The sequence below is a fragment of the Perognathus longimembris genome, chromosome 4, assembly GCF_023159225.1.
Source record: "Perognathus longimembris pacificus isolate PPM17 chromosome 4, ASM2315922v1, whole genome shotgun sequence".
Taxonomy (NCBI): domain Eukaryota; kingdom Metazoa; phylum Chordata; class Mammalia; order Rodentia; family Heteromyidae; genus Perognathus; species Perognathus longimembris.
This window is the reverse complement of record NC_063164.1, coordinates 28860200-28882653: the sequence shown is the minus strand read 5'-3', so window position 1 is coordinate 28882653 and position 22454 is coordinate 28860200. Positions and strand designations below refer to the sequence as shown.

Sequence of the window (22454 nt, the reverse complement as noted above, 5' to 3'; positions counted from 1 at the left end):
GCATTTCAAACAAAATATGTATTTCAGTTTTATTAGGCAAAGAATAAAGCATCTTTCAAACCAAATTACATTATAACTATCACATGATGCACAAACACTAAGTCATAGTCATGTAAGAAAATTTAGTATTTCAATTTGTTCAATAAGAAGGTATCAAAAATAAGTGAGGGTTTCTTTTTACCTTCTATCATATTCCCTAAATTTTTATTTAAACTTGATAAGCACTTTATAGTGCTAAAGTTATGGCTTTTTCTGAATAAGGATCTTTTAAATGGTTATAAGTACAGCTAATTGGACAGAACAGAAAAAAAACACTTTTACCTGCCTGTTTTAAATTCATTATTTCTCTTACATTAAGCTTATGCTATAGATATATGTGAGCATAAATAACAAAATTTAAACATTTTTCCATAATTTTGAGAAACTTTTCAGTATTATATAATAAAAAATTCAACTACAAATATGTATCTACATATCATATAAAAATACATTGAGAAACAAAAAGGGGAAAATTCCTCTGAAGGTGAGCTGATTATGTAAGGGCTTTGATTCCTTTATCTTTGTCAGGACATTCTTCCACGTCAGAGAACAAGAACTCTGCAGAAGAAAATGAACAGATCACACTTAAAATGTTTCCCCAGTAACTCAACAAGTGTTATAGCTTAGGTATAAACAGTTTCTCAATACTGACATAATTCATAGTAATAGAAAGCCCTCAAGTACAAAGGATTCTTGAAAGAGAAATCTCATTTATTGAAACTTGAAAAGATAATTTTACAAGGTGAACATACCTAAACACAGTGTGTCTGTAAATGAAGACAGCAAAATAAAACTCGCTGAAAGCTGTTGGATAATAGAGGATAGTATGGATGGGCAAAGGGAGAGTAAGTGAGTGGGTCAACCTGATTAAAATACTGCATATTCATGTGTGAAATACCACAGGAAAAACCCCTAAAATAAGCAAGGACAGGAACGTAAAACAGTCTGGAATGGGAGTACTTGTGACAAGGGCAAACAGAGAAGGTGAGGGAGGGTGAATATGGTCTAAATATTTCACGTACATGTTTGAAAAGGGAACAATGAAGATTGTTGAGACTGGTTTGGGAAGGGAAAGGAGAAATGAGGAAGGGTGATGGAGAGGTTGAGTCCAATCTAGGGCTAGTAAAATGTTTAATAACAAATGAACGTGTTCACATTATTAAATATTCATTTTAAATTTGTCATGAACTCCTGAAGAAGTAAAATATATACAATGAACACAATGTAACAATTCTTACATGGGCATTTGTCATTTAGAGAAACTAAAATCATTAAATATGTTCAAGATCTACTAATTCAATGATCAAATAATCTAAAATACAGAAGCCATACTCCCAGTGGCTCACTCCTCTAATTCCAACTACTCAGGGTTCTATTTCTAGACTCCAACTCTCCAGGCTCTCTCCTTCCTGCTTTTCCTGTCAGTTATCCCACTTCACTTTTTCTATTCTTTTATCATTTTATCTTAAGTGTGTCTGTTACTGGATTACTATAGGAAGATTTATTTTTTAAAAAATCATTAAAGAACACTTCAGGATGTTCTTATACTTTTTTCAATACCTTCACTAAGATCCATGCTTGGCCTGTAGGACAAGAAAAGCCAAGATAATCCAACCAAAAGGGCCACCACCAGATTCACCACAACCCATGGCTGGAGAACCTGTTCCTCCATTCCTGCTTTCCTGGAGACACAACACAGAAATACTTGTTAGAAATGCTTAATTCATTTTGGTTTACATATTCAAATGTAGCTATTTTAGGAACTTTGAAAAAAAGCAGTATTATCTTAGAAACATACAAGTATGAAATAAAATTCTATTTCCCTACAAAATATACTGTATGCCTTAAAAATAAAGGTTCACAGGTTATTTGAACTATAAACTGACTGGCTCTGTACATTAATACAAATGGAAAGCTGGTGTTCCTAAAAAAATGTTCTAGAAGTTTCTCCATGGCAATGTTCTTTTTTATTTTGGCCAGTCCTGGGCCTTGGACTCAGGGCCTGAGCACTGTCCCTGGCTTCTTCCCGCTCAAGGCTAGCACTCTGCCACTTGAGCCACAGCGCCGCTTCTGGCCGTTTTCTGTATATGTGGTACTGGGGAATCGAACCTAGGGCCTCGTGTATCCGAGGCAGGCACTCTTGCCACTAGGCTATATCCCCAGCCCCATGGCAATGTTCTTAACTGAGCATTTTTCCTTTCTCTTTTAATCCCATTCCCCTTCCCTCTCAAGGAGATAAAGCTATTAGAGTCTATTGCATGGAAACTTTTTTTTTTTTCTGCCAGTCCTGGGGCTTGAACTAAGGGCATGAGCACTGTCCCTGGCTTCTTTTTGCTCAAGGCTAGCACTCCGCCAACTTGAGCCACAGCACCACTTCTGGCCTGTTCTATATATGTGTGCTGAGGAATTGAACCTAGGGCCTCATGTAAACGAGGCAAGCACTCTTGCCACTAGGCCATATTCCTAGCCCTAGAAACTTATTTTAAAGATTGAAAACATATTTGTAAAAAGAAGACATCTCACTAGGTGCCTGTGGCTTGGGCCTGTAATCCTAGCTACTAGGAGGCTGAGATCTGAGGCTCAGGAAAGTCTGTGAGACTCTTATCTCCAGTTAACTACCAGAAAACTGGAAGTGGTGCTGTGGCTCAAGTGGTAAAGTGCTAGGCTTGAGCTGGAGAGCTCAGGGACAGCACCCAAGCCCAGAGTTCAAGTACCACCACCACCACCACCACCAAAAAAAAAAAAAACAACCCAAAAAACCTCTCATTAGAAGTGTAAAAATATATAACAGCTGTTACCCACTAACCACAGAAATAGCTAATTTATTTCCAGTTTGGGGGGAAAAATAACATGTTATTCATCATTTTTATAGATGAAAACATAGGGAAGAATGGAAGGAACAGAAAACCAGTTATTACCATTGACAAATGCTAAAGTTACTACATTCTTACCAGAGGCTGCCATTAGCAGAAGGGGGTGTGTAAAGGTGGATTCTGTCACTTGTTGTTTGCTGACTCAGAGACAGTGTAAGAGCAGTAAAGTACACTGAGAAAGACAAGTGAAATTACTATTAGTTTTCTAAAAGCCTGGGTTATCGTGAATATATATATAGATTAAGGTAAGAAAGATAATCTTTACTTCAGTGAATGAAGAAACAAAAGAAATTCACTTGATCAATTTCAAGAACATAAAGTATCTTTTAGATTTTCAATATTTTATCAGGCCTGACAAGAACCTAGAGGATCATTTAAGAAATTAAATGAGAATGTCCTATATCAAGAAAAATAACAATAACAATTGTTGGTGGGGATGTGGCCAAAAGGGAACCCTACTTCATTGTTGGTGGGAATGTAAACTAGTTCAGCCACTCTGGCAAGCAGTATGGAGATTCCTCAGAAGACTAAACATAGAGCTCCCCTATGACCCAGCAGCCACACTTTTGGGTATCTATCCAAAAGACCACAAACAAAATCACACTAAAGCCACCAGCACAACAATGTTCATCGCAGCACAATTTGTCATAGCTAGACTCTGGAACCAACCCAGATGCCCCTCAGTAGACGAATGGATCAGGAAAATGTGGTACATATACACAATGGAATTTTATGCCTCTATCAGAAAGAATGACATTGCCTCATTTGTAAGGAAATGGAAGGACCTGGAAAAAATTATACTAAGTAAAGTGAGCCAGACTCAAAGAAACATGGACTCTATAGTCTCCCTCATAGGGAATAATTAGCACAGGTTTAGGCAAGTCACAGCAGAGGATCACAAGAGCCCAATAACTATACCCTTATCAACACATAAGATGATGCTAAGTGAAATAAACTCCATGTTATGGAAACAATTGTTATACCACTGTTGCAACTACTTTCAACGTGCTATGTGTAACTGTAGCTTCTATTATTATCTTCTTGTATCCCCTTCCTATGGTTGTACCTACACTATATATGAGTATATTGGAAACCGTGTATACTGGTATTAGAACTAGGATATTGAAAGGGAATAACAAAATCGAGAGACACAGGGTAAAAAAAGATAAATAACTACAAAAGCAATACTTGCAAAACTGTTTGGTGTAAATGAACTGAACAACTCATGGGGGGGAAAGGGAAAGGGGGAGGGGGAGGGGGGGAATGAGGGACAAGGTAACAAACAGTATAAGAAATGTATCCAATGCCTAATGTATGAAACTGTAACCTCTCTGTACATCAGTTTGATAATAAAATTTTTTTTTAAAAAAGAAATTAAATGACTTGCTCAAGGTCTCAAAATTAGTTTCATTAATAGTCACATGACTTGGAACGAAATGTATTCTAAGTAATAAAAGATACAAAATAGTGCCTGTTCTTGACAGGTCATAATAGCTTCACCAGCATAATGCCAAGTAGAAAATATAAATGCTAGTGGAGGTGTGGCTCAAGTGGTAGTGCCCCAGCCTGGCACAACAAAAGCTTAAGCAAGATCATGAGTTCAAGCCCTGGTACCAGAACAAAATAAAAATTGCTTAATGAAAACACTAATGCTAAAACCTAAGTTGTATAGAAGAACACACCCAACTTTTTAAAAATTTATTTACTTATTAGTGGTGTTAGGAATTGAACCCAGAGTCTCAAGTACAAACTAATCTTTTATTTATTTTTGTCAGTACTAGTTTGAACTCAGAGCTTTGAGTTTGCTAGGCAGATAGTCTACTACTTAATCCACATCTCTAGTCCCCAAATTAAACTTTTAAAAGTCACTAAAAGACCTAATGAAAAATAATTCTATTAAAATCATGCCTACCACATTTTTAATTACAAATTCACAAACTATAAATAATGGTTTATAAGAAACAATAATTTAAAACTTTCTTAAAACTGTATTTCCGGGCTGGGGATATGGCCTAGTGGCAAGAGTGCTTGCCTCGTATACATGAAGCCCTGGGTTCAATTCCCCAGCACCACATATACAGAAAACGGCCAGAAGTGGCGCTGTGGCTCAAGTGGCAGAGTGCTAGCCTTGAGCAAAAAGAAGCCAGGGACAGTGCTCAGGCTGAGTCCAAGCCCCAGGACTGGCCAAAAAAAAAAAAACAACAACTGTATTTCCCCTGGCTCCAAATTACAGCATAACTTGAGTATTACATAGTTATCCATTTTTTTTTAAGTTTAACAATTACTTACAGAAAGATGCTAAAGCTGTTGGATCCAAGGTCAAAAACTTTCGGATTGCCATTGATGTTTTAGCTAAGTCAATCCTAGAAAATATAAAACACTTCTTGTCATGTGGAGTTGTAAACTTCTTAAGAAAACTTTACTTTCTTGCCTATATAGTTTTTCCCTTGGCTTTAAGTAGCTTTTGTTTGAACAACATGAAAGCCTATCTTGTTTACATGGGCTATATAAAATATTTAATTAGAAGATCGCTTTGGGCAACATTTCTTTAGAGTTAACATATTCTAAAGAAAGAAACTAAAATTAATTTTGCAAAATTCATTAGCTTTTACTTCTTTCTTTTACCTATCATTAGATTATAAATAAGTTGTTGGGTTTTTTAATGGGTTAAACTTTGTTCTACCAAAATACAAGAATCTAATTTTGGTAATTTGGCGACAGGGTCTTTACGAATGTAATAAAGCAAAGATAAGTCTGCCCTACTCCAAAAACAAACTTTTTTTAAAGCCAAGTAATATTAATATGCTGCAATTCTATTTTGAAAACTGTCATAGAAAGGTGTTGCTGAACATGTTTTCCTGAAGAAATGTTAGAAGGCTCTGAAGTCACCACAGTCTTACCTGTCAAAAGCTGAAACTGTACTTAGAGCCAAAAGCAAGTAGAGAAGACTCTGGAATGGATATGCGAAAGTCTTGTATTGCTGAAGAAGGTTGGGTAGGTCAGACAGCTGATCTCCTCCTGCTAGAACATAGATCACAACAATATTCCACACAGCACAGCCAGACAAGAAGCCATGAGAAAACAGGCCAATCATCCTGCAGGGAAAGAGGTTTGGTTATATATCAATTAATTAAAATACAAAGCCAAAATATTCTTAAAATCTCTTTGCACTTAGAATAAAAGTCAACCTATTATGAAAAGGAAAGACAAGTCTATGTTTTGTTCTTTCATTTGTAGTACCTAGGCTTTAACCCAAAACTTCATGCGTGCTAGGTAAATGTTGTACCACCAAAATAGGCATCCAATACCAGGTCTCTTCTTTTTATTTACATAGGCAGATCATTTAATTCTAATGGAATGTTTAAAAATACATAGCATTTTAAGCTGTTAGTTTTGTTTAAAGTATTAATCAGCCAAGATTTGTTTTTTGCCAGTCCTGGAGTTTGAACTCAGGGCCTGAGCACTGCCCCTGGCTTCTTTTTGCTCAAAGCTAGCACTCTATCACTTGAGCCACAGCACCACTTCTGGCCTTTTCTATATATGTGGTGCTGAGGAATCAAACCCAGAGCTTCATGTATATGAGGCAATCACTCTACCACTAAGCCATATTCCCAGCCCCAGGCAAGATTTAAAAAAAAAATGGAATCCAGTTAACATTTGTTGTAAGTGAGGTCCAACTAAGGCAGCCACCTGAAAGCTCGGTGAACGGAGAGGGCCACATCTCTGGTGGTCCAGGAAGGCTTCATGTCCATGGACACAGCCATGTTTTCAGTGGTCTTTATCAGCTGTGAACGATCAGCAGCCTGGAACCGCCCTGAGAACACAGAACTCAATTACTAATGACTGGCAAGAGAGAACTCATTATCCCATACTTCTAAGACTCAGTGTGGCTGCTTTTCTATATAAAAGTTTTCCTTGACTCAATGCTTCCTTTTTTTCATTTCTTTTATTGTTGCTTCCAAACATACTGCTTTTTATCTTAATAAATACATCAATGCAGCTTCTTCTTAACCAAAAACTGATATTAAAATAAGAATTTTAGATTCAATTTTATTTAGTAACATACAGTATTGAAATTTTCAATTCAGAATAAAGCCTAGAAGCCTTTTTTATGTTGTCATCTACAAAACACTAGAGACTTCAGAAGTAATAGAATTATAATGCCCACATCATCAAGGTAAGCCAACATTTGAAAACTACTTAAAAATTCTTAGGAAATGGGACTGAGAATGTGGCCTAGTGGTAGAGTGCTTGCCTTGCATACATGAAGCCCTGGGTCCGATTCCCCAGCATCCCAGCATTACATAAAAAAGCCAGAAGTGGCTCTGTGGCTTAAGAGATAGAGTGCTAGCAAGAAGAAGAAGAAAGAAGAAGAAAGAAGAAGAAAGAAGAAGAAGAAGAAGAAGAAGAAGAAGAAGAAGAAGAAGAAGAAGAAGAAGAAGAAGAAGAAGAAGATGAAGAAGAAGAAGAAGAAGAAGAAGAAGAAGAAGAAGAAGAAGAAGAAGAAGAAGAAGCCGCACTGAGTCCCAAGCTCCAAGCTCCAGGACTGGCGAGAAAAAAAAAATTCTTAGGAAATGATTCTAGGGTGTGTAGCCTGCATTTTATATTAACAGAAAATAACAGGGTTGTTTCATAGGCTTCTAAGACCTGTATAAAAACGATCAATTCAAGTGTCATGTCTACAAAACTATGAGCAGGGCTTTACTGTTTTTGGATTTTTTTTTTTTTTTTTTGCCAGTCCCGGGGCTTGAACTCAGGCCCTGAGCATTGTCCCTGGCTTCTTTTTGCTCAAGACTAACACTCTGCCACTTGAGCCAAAGCACCACTTCTGGCTTTTTATATATATATGTGGTGCGGAGGAATTGAACCTAGGGCTTCATGTATAGGAGGCAAGCACTTTACCACTAGGCTGTAGTTCCAGCCCTGGCTTTACTGTTTTAACTGCTGACTAGGAGGGCTCCTTCTCTGATGCAGCCATCGATGACTTCAGGAAACAGAAGACAAACCTTCATCTCAACCACCCTTGCCAACCAAACCTGGCACTTATGTGTTTGGGGGATGAAAGAATTTTCCCTAGGGGAGAAAAATGTTTTCTAGATAGACAACAGAAACACTGGTGCCTTTTATGGTCAGATAATTAGAGTAGGGAATTTTCTGTACTAAGGAAAGGGAGAATAAAAAAGGAAGATCGAGTGACACTGCTTGGAAAGATGGGAGTAAATTAAAGAGCCACATGGTATACCAGTAAAGGCAGTTGACTAGAAGTTATACAACTCAAGTTCAAGTCCCAGTTCTACACTAACTTACTGTGAGATGCTTCTCCAGACCACAGGCTTCTCAATGGTCAAAACTCCAAGATCTCTTACACAGGATCTTAAGGAATCAGAATTCTAAAATGATTTATACAAAATCTAAGTTGCAGATTTTAAGGACTAGCCTTTTAATTTCAGAGTTCCTTATGCTGCATAGTCATGGCACTCAAGGGATTAAGAGTTGGCCATGATTATGCTTTGGATACGTTTTCATTAAGTACTATGTCATGAATTGAATGTGAACCCTGAAATTATGTTGAACCTCTTTCCCCAGGGTGATGGTATTTCAAGGTGGTGCCACTGGGAAGTAATCAGAAAGCTCCTATGAATTTGGGATTCGTGTTCTGTTCTAGCTGTGGTGGCTCATGCCTGTTATCTTAGCTACTAGAGAGACAGATAGCAGATGGATCACAGCTCAAGGCCAGGCTTGGCAAAATGTTCACAGGTCTCCAAGCATTTTAACCACTAGAAGTGGGCATATTATCTTAGCTACATAGGAAGTATTAATAGGAGGATCACAGTCCAGGCTGACCTGAGTATAAATTCAAAAGTAACTCTAGCCAAGCAAAAAGTGCTGGAGAGCATCTGCCTAGCAAGCACAGGCATTAAGTTAAAAACCCCTAGCACTAACTGAGAGAAACATGCATTCTCTGTTGTATGAGTGCTCTTCTTTTTACTATTGACTAGGAGGCTCCTTCATATGGGTAACAATTGACATGTGGCCCTCAGGAAATAGGAAAGGTTTCATTTTCTTTCATAAAGGTTCCATCTGCAAATCAAGAAGAGGCCATCATCAATACCTGAATCTATCAGCACTCTGTCTTAGACTGCTTAGCTTCCAGGACTAGGAGTAATAAATGTCTACTGTTTGAGTAACTACTCTATGGTATTTATTTGGTTTTAACAGCCTAAGATAAAATAAACTGGAAATCCAGCTTTATAAGCAATATTGCTATGCAGTACCAGAAGTATTTTCTAAACTGGGAACAATGGCTCACATCTGTAATCCCAGTTTCTCAAGAGATAACCCAAGTAAAAACTGTAAAATTCTGACTCCAAAAAATAATCAGAAAAAAAAGCAGGGCTTGAAGTGTAGTTCAAGTGGTAAAACACCAGTCTAGCAAGCAAGCCAAGCCAGCACAAGGTCTGAGTTCAAATCTCAGTACTGCCAAAATTCCCCCCAAAATTACATATAGTGTAATTATAATAACAATACATTGATATTAAATTAATATTAATATGTTGATATTTAATATAATTAATGTATATATAATTATATGTACTTCTTTACCTTTCTCATTTCTTTCCTTTTTTTCCCCTTTCTGGTGGTGTGGGACAAGCACTCTTCCACTTAGTTATATCCCCAGCCCTGTATTTCTTATTTAAAGTGGTAGTACAATCATGTATTTTTTCTTTTATTGATACTCACAGAATTTAGGTCATTCCTGCCTTATCACTACAACCACTACCAACCACAAAATACTGGTCAAGTACATCAAAATACAAAAAAATGAGTGTGGCTAAGGAAAGATCTTTTAAAAAATTATCCATAATCCCATAACCCAGAACCAACCAATGTTAATATTTTGGCTTGAGTCCTTCAAATCTTTTGTCAATCTTAGGCAACTATCTATTGTTAGAATCAAACAGTGTGTGACTGTGTGTGTGTGTTTGTGTGTGTGTGTGTGTGTGTTTCATTACTAGACTTTTCATTAAACAAAAAGTACAGATTTTTTTTTTTTTTTTTTTTTTTTTTTTTGCCAGTCCTGGGCCTTGGACTCAGGGCCTGAGCACTGTCCTGGCTTCTTTTTGCTCAAGGCTAGCACTCTGCCACTTGAGCCACAGTGCCACTTCTGGCTGTTTTCTATATATGTGGTGCTTGGGAATCAAACCCAGGGCTTCATATATACGAGGCAAGCACGCTTGCCACTAGGCCATATTCCCAGCCCAGAATTTTTCATTATATAATAAACCCTAACTTTCTGAAATAATTCCCCTCTTATTGTACAAGTAGTTGTTTCCAGTTTTTTACCAGCTTGTTTTGATAATCAGCCCTGTGCATACATTTTTGCTATTTTTGATTATTTCCAATTCAGACTGCCAGAAGTATAATTACAAGGTCAAAAGATACTTGTATAATTTATCCTTTATAAATTATCTTTGTATAATTTTTAAAGAGATCATGTTCCACAAGAAGAAATGACTTACGGCTTTTTTCCACAAATACTTTGCCTACCGGCTGGCTAATTCCAATGGGTGCAGTAAATCTAGACTGTTGTTCTGGAGTGCTTTGCTCATCAGTAATTATGTCTTCGTCTTCCACTCCAAGCTCATTGGCATACTGCAACTCAACTGGCTGGGTTTTCCTGAAATCATGGAAAAACTTGCGAAAAATGGACAATACTTGAATATTTACAGATCTGCATAGGAAGCTACCTAGGAATATAATGAATAGACACCTAGAGAGTGAAGAAAGGTTTTTTGTTTTTTTTTTACCCTATACACTTTTTTTAACTGTGATGTGTTCCAAGTCACTTCAATTAGTGTGTCTTCATTTTCTTATCTGGAAAACGTCTGACTAAACTAGTTTTCTCCAGATTTAAAATGGCATGATTCTCTTTGTCGAATCATTTTCATATATAAAACATATTTCCCAGGGGTATTTCTGTCTATTCTATTTCATCTGAGACAATTTCTTATGCCAAAATACAATAGTTTTATTTACTGCTGAAATAATCCTTAATTAAAATTCTGTTAACATAAAGAAATGTTAAAGTAGCATATCTTATTATTTTTAACTATCAGTACCCACTGTCACTGAGCTTTTGCTCAGGACTAGCACTCTATTACTTGAGCCACAGTGCCACTTCTGACTTTTTTTTTTTTCTGTTTATGTGGTACTGAGGAATTGAACTCAGGGCTTCATGCATGCTAGGCAAGCACTCTACCACTAAGCCACAATCCCAGCCCTATCATTACCTTTAATAGCTAAAATTCTGCTATTTATATAACTAATTTTTGCTTACTTTATAGTATTGCTTTTTAAGATAGCTCTTTAGGCTTTTCATTTACATACATTTTGTTTTCAAATTTATCATCACATTGTTTAATTTTTTTTCTTTGGTGCTGGTGTTAGGGCTTGAACTCAAGAGTATCATGCTTTTAACTACCACTTAAACCACCACTGTATTCCCCACACTAGTGGTTAATTGAAGACTTAAGAGTCTCATGGACTTCCCTGGATGGCTTCAAACCATGATTCACAGATCTCATGCTCTGAATAACTAGTTACAGGTGTGAGACACCAGCACCCATCTTAACTGTATTGCTACTTTAACCTGGTAAGTATTTAATATGACATGACTGAAGTATTTAATACAACATAAGGAGAAGCTACCATTGAAAGTTCTAAATTAAACATCAGAATAACTTTGGAAAACATTTAGAAGGATAAATAAAATATTACTTTGTCTTCCTTCGAGGCTTTTGAATAACTGCCTCCTCAGCTGGCTCCACCACATCAACACCATTTTCATTTCGTAAAGATGGACTGGATGTCTTCTTTTGTGTAAAGGAAGTTTCCAACTCTGAAAATAAAATAATGTTTTCAGATGACAATGCAAAAGTAATATATGAGACTCTTGTAAGACTAGAGAGCTTTAAGGATCTTAACTGGGCCATTTTTCTTTTTACAATCCATATTTTTTAATTTTGCAAATTTTATATCCTTATAACACATAAGTCAAAATTACTATAACAAATGACATGGAAAAATATTCAGTAAATAAAAATATTAAGTATTAAGGTAAATTACCTCCAGGGTTGGAGATTTGCTAGGACTTAGAAGTCAATATACTAAGTTACAGTTTATCACAGTACAAGAATGTAAAGCAAAATCAGCAAAATGAAATAGCAGATGAAACAAACTCCAGTTGAAACCAGATACAAGATCTATAATGGAGTCAGACGAGATGACTTACTTCCTCCAGCAAGGAGTTGTGACAACACATGGATGCATTCTGTACCACTCAAGGTTTTTATTGGTAGCTCATCACAGAGGCCTAGCACATACCAAAATTCCAGACTCCTGAGGAAAGCAAGTGTTCAATATAATTGCACAAACACAGTGAGCCTTTCTTGTAATTTGGGAAACATTTTATGCCAGGAACCTATTTCCTATTCCAAGTTCCAAACCACTAGTTAAAGGCCAGTCTCACAATTAAATCTTTCTAAGAATTGCTGTCTCAGTCCTGCTGTGTTAACTCTTCTGTATCTAGGATAGGCACTGAGTTTAAGCCAGTCAACAGAGCCTGCTAACTGTTACCTACTCCTCCTATCTGAAAATACTGGCTCCCTGGGATGCCCTCAAACCCTGTGAATTCTATTTTAATAAAATACTTATAGCCTGGGCTGGAAAAGCCATACAAGCACCATTACCTATCATGGCTACTCTAAGTAAAACAAAATACAAATCAGTTTTAAAATCCTAAAATCTGTTGGACCTGCAAGGCTCAGTGTATTTGGAAGAGGCAGTGACAGTAGGTACATGCCTACTCAAAACTTAAGTAGGTCCTCAATGCTAAAGCCATTTCTGTACAGACTTCTGCTTCATGCGTGCTAGGCAAGCACACTACCACTAAGCCACATTTCCAGCCATGGTGCTACTCTTGTGAAACATATTTTTTAACAATGTTTAAAAGTAAGAAAAAAATGGACAGTGGTTCTGTTAGAGTAAAAGAAAGGGAAAGAGCAAAGATTGTGAGTATTGTTCTCTGCTGTAAACATTAGCCCTACGGAATAATTTAATGCAAATTAGTTTCTCTGCCTAATTCCTTGCCCTTCTAGAAAACAGCAGGTCCTGATTGGATGGAGTAACTGGAGGAGGAGGGGAATGAGTACAGCAAAGAGGAAAGTGCAGCACAGATAGGAGGCAATGGAAGTGGGATAGCCCAATGTGAAGGCATAGTGGGGGAGAAGACAAGAGCAGAAGACAAAAAGAAAGAAAACAGGATTGATTTTCATGTGAGCTTTACTTCAATGAAATAATCTACTTCAATACTAGTACTACATATAGTCTAATGAAAAACTATGTTCTTAGTACTTCAATTAGGGCATGAATTTAGGGCATGAGGAAGTTGCGCTGTGGCTCAAGTGGTAGAGTGTTATCCTTCAGCTGAAGAGCGCAGCGACAGTGCCCAGGCCCAGAGTTCAAGCCCCATGACCAATAAACATTTTTAAAAAGATACAAGAGCTGGAGTCTGTGGCTCTCACCTGTAATCTTCAGAACTAGAGGCAGAGATTAAGAGGATCATAGTTCTAGGCCAGCGCTTGGGAAAAATTTGTTTGGGCTAAGAATGTGGCTTTGTGATAAGAGTGCATGAAGCCCTAGGTTCAATTCCTCAGTGCCACATAAACAGAAAAAAACAGAAGTGGCACTGTGGCTCAAGTGGTGGAGCACTGGCCTTGAACACAAAGAGGCCCAGGGACAGTGCCCAGGCCCTGAGTTCTAGCCCCAGGACTGGCTAAAAAAAAAAAAAAAAAAAAAAAGAGTAGGCCCATCCATGACTTGGGGTGTTTGGCTGAAGGAGTACAGCAGAGCATACAGGATATATAACACACACAAAGAAAGATACAGTGCTTTGATTGCCTGTGCAAAGCCTCTGAGACACAGAAAGATTCAATGAATGTTGGCTATTTTTTTGTTTTATTATTGTTCTGAGAAATTCATCTTCTCTCCACTATAATCTGAAATGTCCAATTCATTTGAATTCTGTTGCAGTCTTGAATTTGTACGCCTCCTCTCACAATCTATATACATGGCCAAAAGTAAAGTATATGACCGATAAGATATTCTTGACTGAAGCCACTGGCATTGTAGTGGTAACTGTAGAAAGGAAGGAAAAAAAAGAGAACAGGAGTAGACAGACCTCCAAAATTAAGATTGCTATCACAAGCTAACCTTAGTTTCTTCACATACCGGGAGGTGGCCTTGCCTTCTTCTGTCTCCTTTGAATGGGAGCCTCTGCATGCTCTTTGGGTTCTTCAGTTGGTGGCTCGCTGCCCTCAGATGGCCCATGAATAACAGGATCTGCGAGGCCTTCCAGAGCTTTCGCTACAAGAAAACCACTGAGTTTTAAAAACACAGGGAAAAAGATTTATAGAATGTTTCCTACAGGAAACATGTCAGGATACATCAATCCTGACTTTCCCCTCCTCATCTGTAACTCTGGGCACCAATGACGCAGGTCTATAATCCTAGGTACTCAGAACGCTCAGACCTGGAGGATAAAGGCTCAGTCAGCTGAGACAGAAAAGAATATAAGAATCCATCTCCCAATTAACTAGCAAAAATCTAGACTGAAGGCCTAACTCAAATGGAAGACTGTCAGTCATGAACAAGAAAACTGACCAAGAACACAAGGCCCTAAATTCAAGCACCAGGATCAACAACCCCCCTCCCCCCGCCCCAACACACACGCACTCACACACACATGGGCACATCCCAAAGAAATGTGGGGATAAAAATAAGGTTGAGGAAAGGAACCCAGAGTTCAAGCTCCACAATCCAAAAACAAACAAACAAAAGGCACCATTAGAAAAACTTTCAGGCTTATGAAAGTGAGAGGGTGAATGAATAGTAAAGGGAGGCTATTAGATCAGCTAATGATGACTTTAAGGTCAACCTAAATGGTAGGAAATAATGAGTTTCAGCAGAAAACTGTAAACAAGAAATAAAAATTGACTGTTGAGGGCAGGTATGTGGCTTAGTGATAGAGTGATTGCCTAGCATGCATAAAACCCTGGGTTTTATTCCTCAGTATCACCTAAACAAACAAAAGCCAGAAATGGCGCAGTGGCTCAAGTGGTAGAGTACTAGCCTTGAGCAAAAGCAGCTCAGGACAGCACCCAGGCCCTGAGTTCAATCCCCAGGACTGGCCAAAAGAAAAGAAAAGAAAAGAAAAAGTGGACTATTGATGGTAGTGATGAATTCCATTGTGTTGAGTGTAAGTCAGCAATGCAACACCCAAATTTATCAGCAGGTAACTAGAACAAAAGGAGTTTGTTGATGTGCTTCCTATTGAAACTTTAAAACAAGGATGATGTGGTTCTGCCTTCAAACTCTTGCTCTAATGCAGAAATGCTCTGCCTGAAATAAGGGATTTAAGAACTCTGTATCAACAAATCAATATTCTCTTCAAGGGTCCAGAACTACACACGGATCAAATACATTATCCAGGAATAAAAGACCTGGAAGAGTTCAAGATTCATGAGGGAATAAGAACTCAGGTGGCACAATACATTATTCCATAAATGTTTCTAAATATTTCCTTAGCTTCTCACTGCCTTAGCCCTTGTTACAGCTCCCAATGCTTTGAACTTAATTACTTAATTCTATCCTCAACAGGAAACCGTGGATTGAGGATGCTGAGGTCCTGTCTTCCTCTGTCTATAATGCTTATCATGTGAAGTCGTGGAAAAACTTACAATCCCACATAATAAAGAACTTCTTACCTGCTGTGGTTTTTGTTCTAGGCTTTTTTTTCTTAGGACGACTGAGTGGAATATCATCTATAAAATAGAAAGAACATCAACAAAAAGGCTGCCTAAAATTAAATGCAAAGAACAATTAGAAGAAAACTTTCAGAAGGGAAAACCTTTCTCTCTCTTACCTGGATTCAGCCAGGAAAAGAAAACAAGAAATTGACATGCTCAAAGAGAACTCATACTAAATTAAAAAAAAAAAAGGGGGGGGGGGGCGGAAGGCTGGGAATATGGCCTAGTGGCAAGAGTGCTTGCTTCATATGCATGAAGCCCTGGGTTCAATTCCTCAGCACCACATATATAGAAAAGGCCAGAAGTGGCACTGTGGCTCAAGTGGCAGAGGGTAACCTTGAGCAAAAAGAAGCCAGGGACAGTGCTCAGGCCCTGAGTTCAAGCTCCAGGACTGGCCAAAAAATAAATAAAAATAAATAAATAGATAAAATAAAAAGAACCCATAGTGTGGAACCAGTAGGACACTGCTGGGCAGTAATGTTTATAACTGTGACACTAAAAATTTTCTCAACAAGTGTCAGTCCAGTCTCCTACCCTTCCCAGCTCCTTAGTCTGTGGGCAGAAATTATCTGTATCTAACTACAGTGACCATGCAGGCCCACGATCTTGCTGACCTCAGAAAGAAGCTATGCATGGTGAAGCCTGGTTAGCATTTGTATGAGAACTGACCACACATGGGGACTAAAACAGTGATAAAAACTGCTGCTGTGGTATCTGAAGGTGCTTCATGTTAAGGCTACAGAAGCATCATCACTACATCATTGATGAAGACGCAGTGAAAGGCAATTGCCCTTGAGTGTTGCCACAAGAGGACCTCACTGTTAACCTGCAATTATTGCTAGTACCTGTGCATCATATTAAGTCGCTGAGATTTGGGAATAGTGTATGATAATATTACCTATCCTTACTAAAAGAGAAAAAAGAAAGTGCAGTCTCTGTTACACTATTACAGAGCTGTAAATTAGTCAACAGCTATGCTACAGATTTTACCAGAAGAGAAACAAATTGAAGAAGCCAACTTATGTTTATTTGGGTCTTTTTTTTTTTTTTTTGGCAGAGTATCAGTATGTTACCCAACTGAGGCATGAGCTCTGGGGTTCAAGCTATTCTCCTGCCTCAGCCTCCCTAGTAGTTGGGATCCTATGTGTGTGTCACTGCACCAAGTGTTCAAACATTTTTTTGAATACGAAATACTTCATCTAAAATTTTTTTATGTTCATAATAAATTAACTCACCTTGAATAGCAGCACTTCACATGCCACCAACCAAATTCAATCAGCAGGAAAAAGACACCAAAAGAAATGAAATGAAAGCTATTAATTAAATCTATTTTTCTCTTTGAATATTTACAACTTTTTCACACTGCCAAAGTTTACAAGCTAGCTCTTATTCTAAGTACTTCAAACTGCTTAAGATCACTAATAAAGTAACCCAAATATTCTTCTGAATGTACACATACATATTCTCTATCACCATTTAGTAGAGTAAGCAGATTAAACAAGGATGATGTGGTTCTGCCTTCAAACTCTTGCTTTTATTCAACAATGTCATGGACTCACATAAGCTTAAATGCTGAAAAAACTATTGTAACAAACAAAAGAGCATCAGAATTCTAAAAAAAAAAAAGACACCAGAACATACAGAATAGAGCCATTATCCTATTATGTCAATATTCAGGCTTCTCAATATTTCATTATAACTGCTACCCCCATTATTTGAGAAATCTTTTTGCCTTAAAATTTTTAGGAAGCTTTTTCCTAAAATTTCCAGCAAGATCATTCTGAAGCATTATAATTTTTCAGTGGTACTAGTAATTTTTTTCACTGTACTTTGACATTTTTGAATTTCAATAATGAGATCATTGTAATTATGTTTACCGTGGCACAGGTGGGAGAGCTCGTGGAGGACGCTGTGGGGTCAGGGAGAGAAAATTGAGACATGTAAGTAAAAGTTCAAAGCATCTTTTCTCTGTGTATCTCAAAAACAGTGAAGTTATTTTGAAAAGCCTGTTGAGCTGCTGGTAACTTATACCTATAATTCTAGCTATTCAGAAGATTGAGATCTGAAGACTGAAGTCCAAAGCCAGCCTGGGCAGAAAATGCCTGGAAAGTCCTTCTCCAAAAATACTGTCAGAGGGCTGGGAATATGGCCTAGTGGCAAGAGTGCTTGACTCGTATGCATGAAGCCCTGGGTTCAATTCTTCAGCACCACATATATAGAAAAGACCAGAAGTGGCACTGTGGCTCAAGTGGCAGAGTGCTAGCCTTGAGCAAAAAGAAGCCAGGGACAGTGCTCAGGCCCTGAGTCCAAAGTCCAGGACTGACAAAAAAAAAAAAAATACTGTCAGAAAGCTGGAAATGTGGTTTAGTGGTAGAGTGCTTGCCTACCATGCATGAAGCCCTGGGTTAGATTCCTCAGCACCACGTAAACAGAAAAAGCCAGAAGTGGTGCTGTGGCTCAAAAGGTAGAGTGCTTGAGCATAAAGAAGCTAGGGACAGTGCTCAGGCCCAGAATCCCAAGCCCCAGGACTAGCAAAAAAACAAACCAAACCAAACAAAAATACTGTCAGAAAGCCAGGCTGGATGTGTCAATCAGGTGGTATTGGCACCAGTCAAAAGCAAGAAAAACAAGAGACTGCAAGGTCCTGAATTCAAACCCCAGTGTGTGTTTGGGGTGGGGTGCTGATGAGACATGACAGACCCCAGTGTGTGTTTGGGGGGCTGTTGATGAGACATGACAAAAAAATAATGGATCAGATGAATAGCTTCAAATGTTTTGTAGTTTAACTGTGTTTATCAGAGGTTTCAGTAAGGTGATTCTACCACCTCTACAATTTTATATAAAGTCCTTTCCTTCTTACATTATTTATTTCTGTCTACATAAGGCCCAGATATAAGAATAAGGAATAGGAACAAAATCAGAGATCACTGCTTCCAGGTAGATCACATCCTTGTGGGTAAGTACTTGAAGATGTTAAGTATAAAAACATATACGTGATGTATGAAGAAAGATGCATTTCTGCGTGGTAAATAAGTTATATCTCATAGAGAAGGAGAAGCACGTCTTTATTTAGGGAAAGTAACTTAGTTGAGCTGAGATTTGAATGGGAAAGGAGTCAATGTATCAGGTATTGAGCCAAATGCTAACTAAGGCCTTAGGGAAGATTGAGTGTGGAGTGCTCCTGGTAAGAGGAGAGCAAGGCCGCCACACAGCCACCAAGGACATCTAGACAGCAGGTTAATTGGGGCCTTGCAGACCACGGGGAGTAATGTGGCCCTTGCTTTAACTAAATGAAAAGCAGATGAAGTCTTTAAGACACATAGTAACAATCTTTTTTAAAGACAAAGCGATTTGGGGGGGAGAATAGCAAATAAAACCCCTTACATATATTGGCTCTCTGTAAGAAAGAAATGTGTTTGCAAATTTGGAGAGCATTATAGTTACACATTGTGGAATGTATCAAAGTAAACTGCTAACAGAAATGCCCAGAAGTGTCCAAGTGTCTCTTGCTGCCTGCAGAAGGCACCGATTCAAAAGGATTAAAATTTAAATCCTCTTGTAGTCTGTCCCACTTTCCGTAAATCCATTCAATCAAAAAGTAGATCGATACAAAAGTTACAAGATGTTACCAGGCAGAATGTCTCAATACTATCCACCAGTCAAAATTACACTCGGAAAGAAGGACTGTTACCCAGAAGGCGCCACTGTTGCCAAAAATGCTAAGAAGGGTGTTCCATCTAAGGACTAAGTCCCCTTGGTAAGTCTGCATCTCAGTATTTCCGCTAAATAAATAAGTAAACAAATAAATACGACACTCCATCCCCCCAGAAATCCAACCACTAAGTCCCCCAAAAGACGTGTGTCCAAGCTCCAACGCAACCAAAGGCTCGTTTACCGTTTGCTTCTTCCCCATTCTGTCTCCAGACAGCTCCCCGCTGGCCACCCCGACCTACAGGCTCTGGGCACCACCCGACCGGGGCGGGGGAGGGGGAGAGGAACCAGAGGGGCAAGGGAGGGAGGGAGGGAGACACCGAGGGAAAGAGAGGCTGGAGAGGAGACCGGGAGAGGGGCTGCGCTGCACTGCGTGTACTGCCTCATTGGGCGGGGGGGGGGGGGGGGGGGGCTGCTGGCCGCTTGGCCGCCCTCGATGGGGGCGACGGGGTAGCTGTCGGGGTGAGACGGAGGCAGGTTCCGAGGACTGATCTGTCTTATTCAAAGTAGCCCTGCTGGACAAAGGTCTCGGGATCCGGGCTGATGTGCTTAGGAGCAGACATTCTCGAGAGCGGAGGCGCAGTCACGCCCCCCCGCACCCCACCCCCGTTTTTGCGAAGTGGCTGCAGTGACTCGCATAGAGGACGGGCGAGACCTGACGAGACCCTGAAAATCCCCGCGAGCCAGCGGCGCTCGGTCGGGTCGGTGAAAAGCTCCCGGAGCTACCGAACCAGGGACACCTCGAGGGCAGCACCGGAACCCGCCCGAACCCGCCCGACCCCAGACCCCGGAGCGGGGTCGTCATGGCAACGCAGAGACACTCCCAGCCCAGCCACCGGCGGCCTCCGGGAGGTGGGGCCCGGGCCTCGCCTGCCCCTAGCCAATCCGACACAGGATTCGCGAACTTTCGTGGACCTCACTGGGCAAGGCGCCCGTCCCGCCTCCAGGGCTGCTTTGGCTCGCCGCCCCGCGACTCCGACGCGCCTCACCGGGTGTCCGTCCTCCAGAGGAGGCCTCGAGTCGGCTCTCATGGCGCCTGCTCAGCGCGGCTTTCACGGCGCATCCGCCACGGGCCGCAGCTCGGCTCGCCGCAACGCTGCGCCCTCCCGGGCCTACAGGACCCGAGGGCAGCGCCTCCCCGGCCCCGCCACCGCCGGCGCGCGGCCTCCGCCCCAGGCCCCAGGCCCCGCCTCCGCGCGGTTCCGTCCCCGGCCCCGCCTCCGCCTGCTCGCGGCTCCGCCCCCGGCCCCGGCCCCGCCTGCGCGCGGCCTCCACCCCCGGGCCACCTCCGCCTGCGTGCGGCTCCGCCCAGGCCCGGCCTTCGCCTAAGTGAGGCTCCGTCCCCGTTCCCGCCTCCACCAGCGGGCGGCCCCGCCCCCGGCCCGCTCTGTCTCTGCGTGTTGGGTTCTGGTGTGGCTGTCTCCTGTGCGGCTGGCCTTGTCCCCTTTCCATGCGGTGTGTGGGGGGGGGGGGGGGGGCGCTGTCCCTTTCTCTCCACTTGTTCATCCTCCACCCACAACTAAATCAAGTTTAGGAGAGCTTTCCCACAAAGAACTACAACTCAAAACCTGAGCGGTACAGGAGTGTCACTAAAAACCACTTAATCTGTGTGTGTGTGTGTGTGTGTGTGTGTGTGTTTATGCATACTTGTTCGCTTTAAGAACAAGTATTTGGAGGTTGTGCAGAGTTCTAGGTTATGAAGGTTTAGGAAGTGCTGCAGAAATGAGGGGCAGGAAAAGGGAGTTGTAGCTAACCCCCACACGAATCTCCTCCTTTCCTAATTGTAGTGTACACATAGATAATGGCTTTTAGGAAAAATAACTATTATTGTTAGACTTTTGATGAGAAGAATTTTTTTTTTTACTTGTAGCCCGCTCAAAAAAAAGACAGTACTGCTCCTATAGATGTGAAATGTGTATGTTAACTTTCCTCTTGCTCAGATGGTAAGGCACTTTTTGTAGAAAAGAAGTTTTGCAAAATAGAAAACTTTTATAAAGTATATAGTTTCTGGAGTTCTGTTTTATTTAAGAAAGTCTTTTTACCTGAATTTTGCAAAAAAACATGTGAAATCTATAAAAAGTTCTCATAGGTTCAGTGATTTAACATTATTCATACTCTTTGATATAAGGTAAAGGGAACAAGTGATACCTAAAAAGTCAAATAGATTAATTCCATATAACTATACAATACCATTTATAACCATACAATTTTCAAAACAAATTTCAAGTTTTCAGCTGAATTCCCATGGATCACACTAATAATTCTAGTTACTCTGGAGGCTGAGATCCAGAGGACCACAGTCCAAAGCAAGCCTGAATAGAAAAGAGGGATTATAAAAAGCACAGCTGGAAGCATGGCTCAATGGTAGAGCCCAGCTGTGAGAAAATAAGCTGGAATCCCAATTTTCAAATAAAATTAATAAATAGCATTTTATAAGTTACACACATTCTAGTGGATCAGATATTGTTTTCAGTTGCAGCCAGCCAGAGCCCTGTAGCCAGGGCAATGTTACAACTCTGTGTTAGGCAGAAGAACTGATTAAGACTGTGTATCAGAAGAAACCCATATTGTTGGTACCCACTGTGGCTCTTCCTGAGCATTTTGTATGGCAGACAACAACTGGGCACATGCATCTTGCAAGTTGTCATTCACAATGACATGATCAAAGAACTGACCAAATTGAATCTCCATTTTTTTGGCTCTCTCTTCCATTTCTTGTAGGTCTTCATCCTTCAGGAGAAATAAAATATGGATGCCATGGACTTAATGAGGCAAACAGAAAAGTAACTCAGTTTGTTGTGCTTCCATATTCAGGTGTGAAACTTGTTATAAAAGCAATTAGGTCAGCCCTAAAGTGCACATATGTAATCCTAGCTATTCACATGGCTTGAGACTTGGTGGGTCTCCATTTGAAGCCTGATTAGGCAGAGAAATTATGGAGACTCCATCTCTAAGTAACCAGCAA

The 22454-nt window shown here is 40.0% G+C and overlaps 2 protein-coding genes across 3 annotated transcripts in view; both read right to left on the bottom strand.

Annotated features, from left to right (window-relative positions):
- Positions 1–9: 9 nt before the first annotated feature.
- Tmem237 (transmembrane protein 237) lies at positions 10–20637 on the bottom strand. Of its 2 annotated transcripts, none has more exons than XM_048344963.1 (13): positions 20479–20637; positions 17656–17687; positions 17014–17027; positions 15737–15793; positions 14202–14336; positions 11691–11811; positions 10433–10590; positions 6603–6726; positions 5813–6007; positions 5202–5275; positions 2991–3084; positions 1600–1721; positions 10–597 (listed from the first exon to the last, which is right to left on the bottom strand). In XM_048344963.1, exons 1-13 carry the CDS (start codon positions 20518–20520, stop codon positions 533–535), a joined length of 1233 nt encoding a protein of 410 aa, XP_048200920.1. In that variant the 5' UTR covers positions 20521–20637; the 3' UTR covers positions 10–532. The 2 variants fall into 2 exon arrangements, with proteins under 2 accessions (XP_048200920.1, XP_048200921.1); XM_048344964.1 differs by having other exon boundaries at positions 1600–1622.
- A 1313-nt stretch (positions 20638–21950) lies between these two features.
- The window catches only part of Mpp4 (MAGUK p55 scaffold protein 4), a 30133-nt gene continuing 29629 nt past the window's right edge, over positions 21951–22454 (bottom strand). Inside the window, exon 21 of the mRNA XM_048344960.1 lies at positions 21951–22219. Within this exon, the coding sequence (XP_048200917.1) occupies positions 22028–22219 (192 nt within the window). The 3' untranslated portion in view covers positions 21951–22027. The remainder of the gene's footprint in view (positions 22220–22454) is intronic.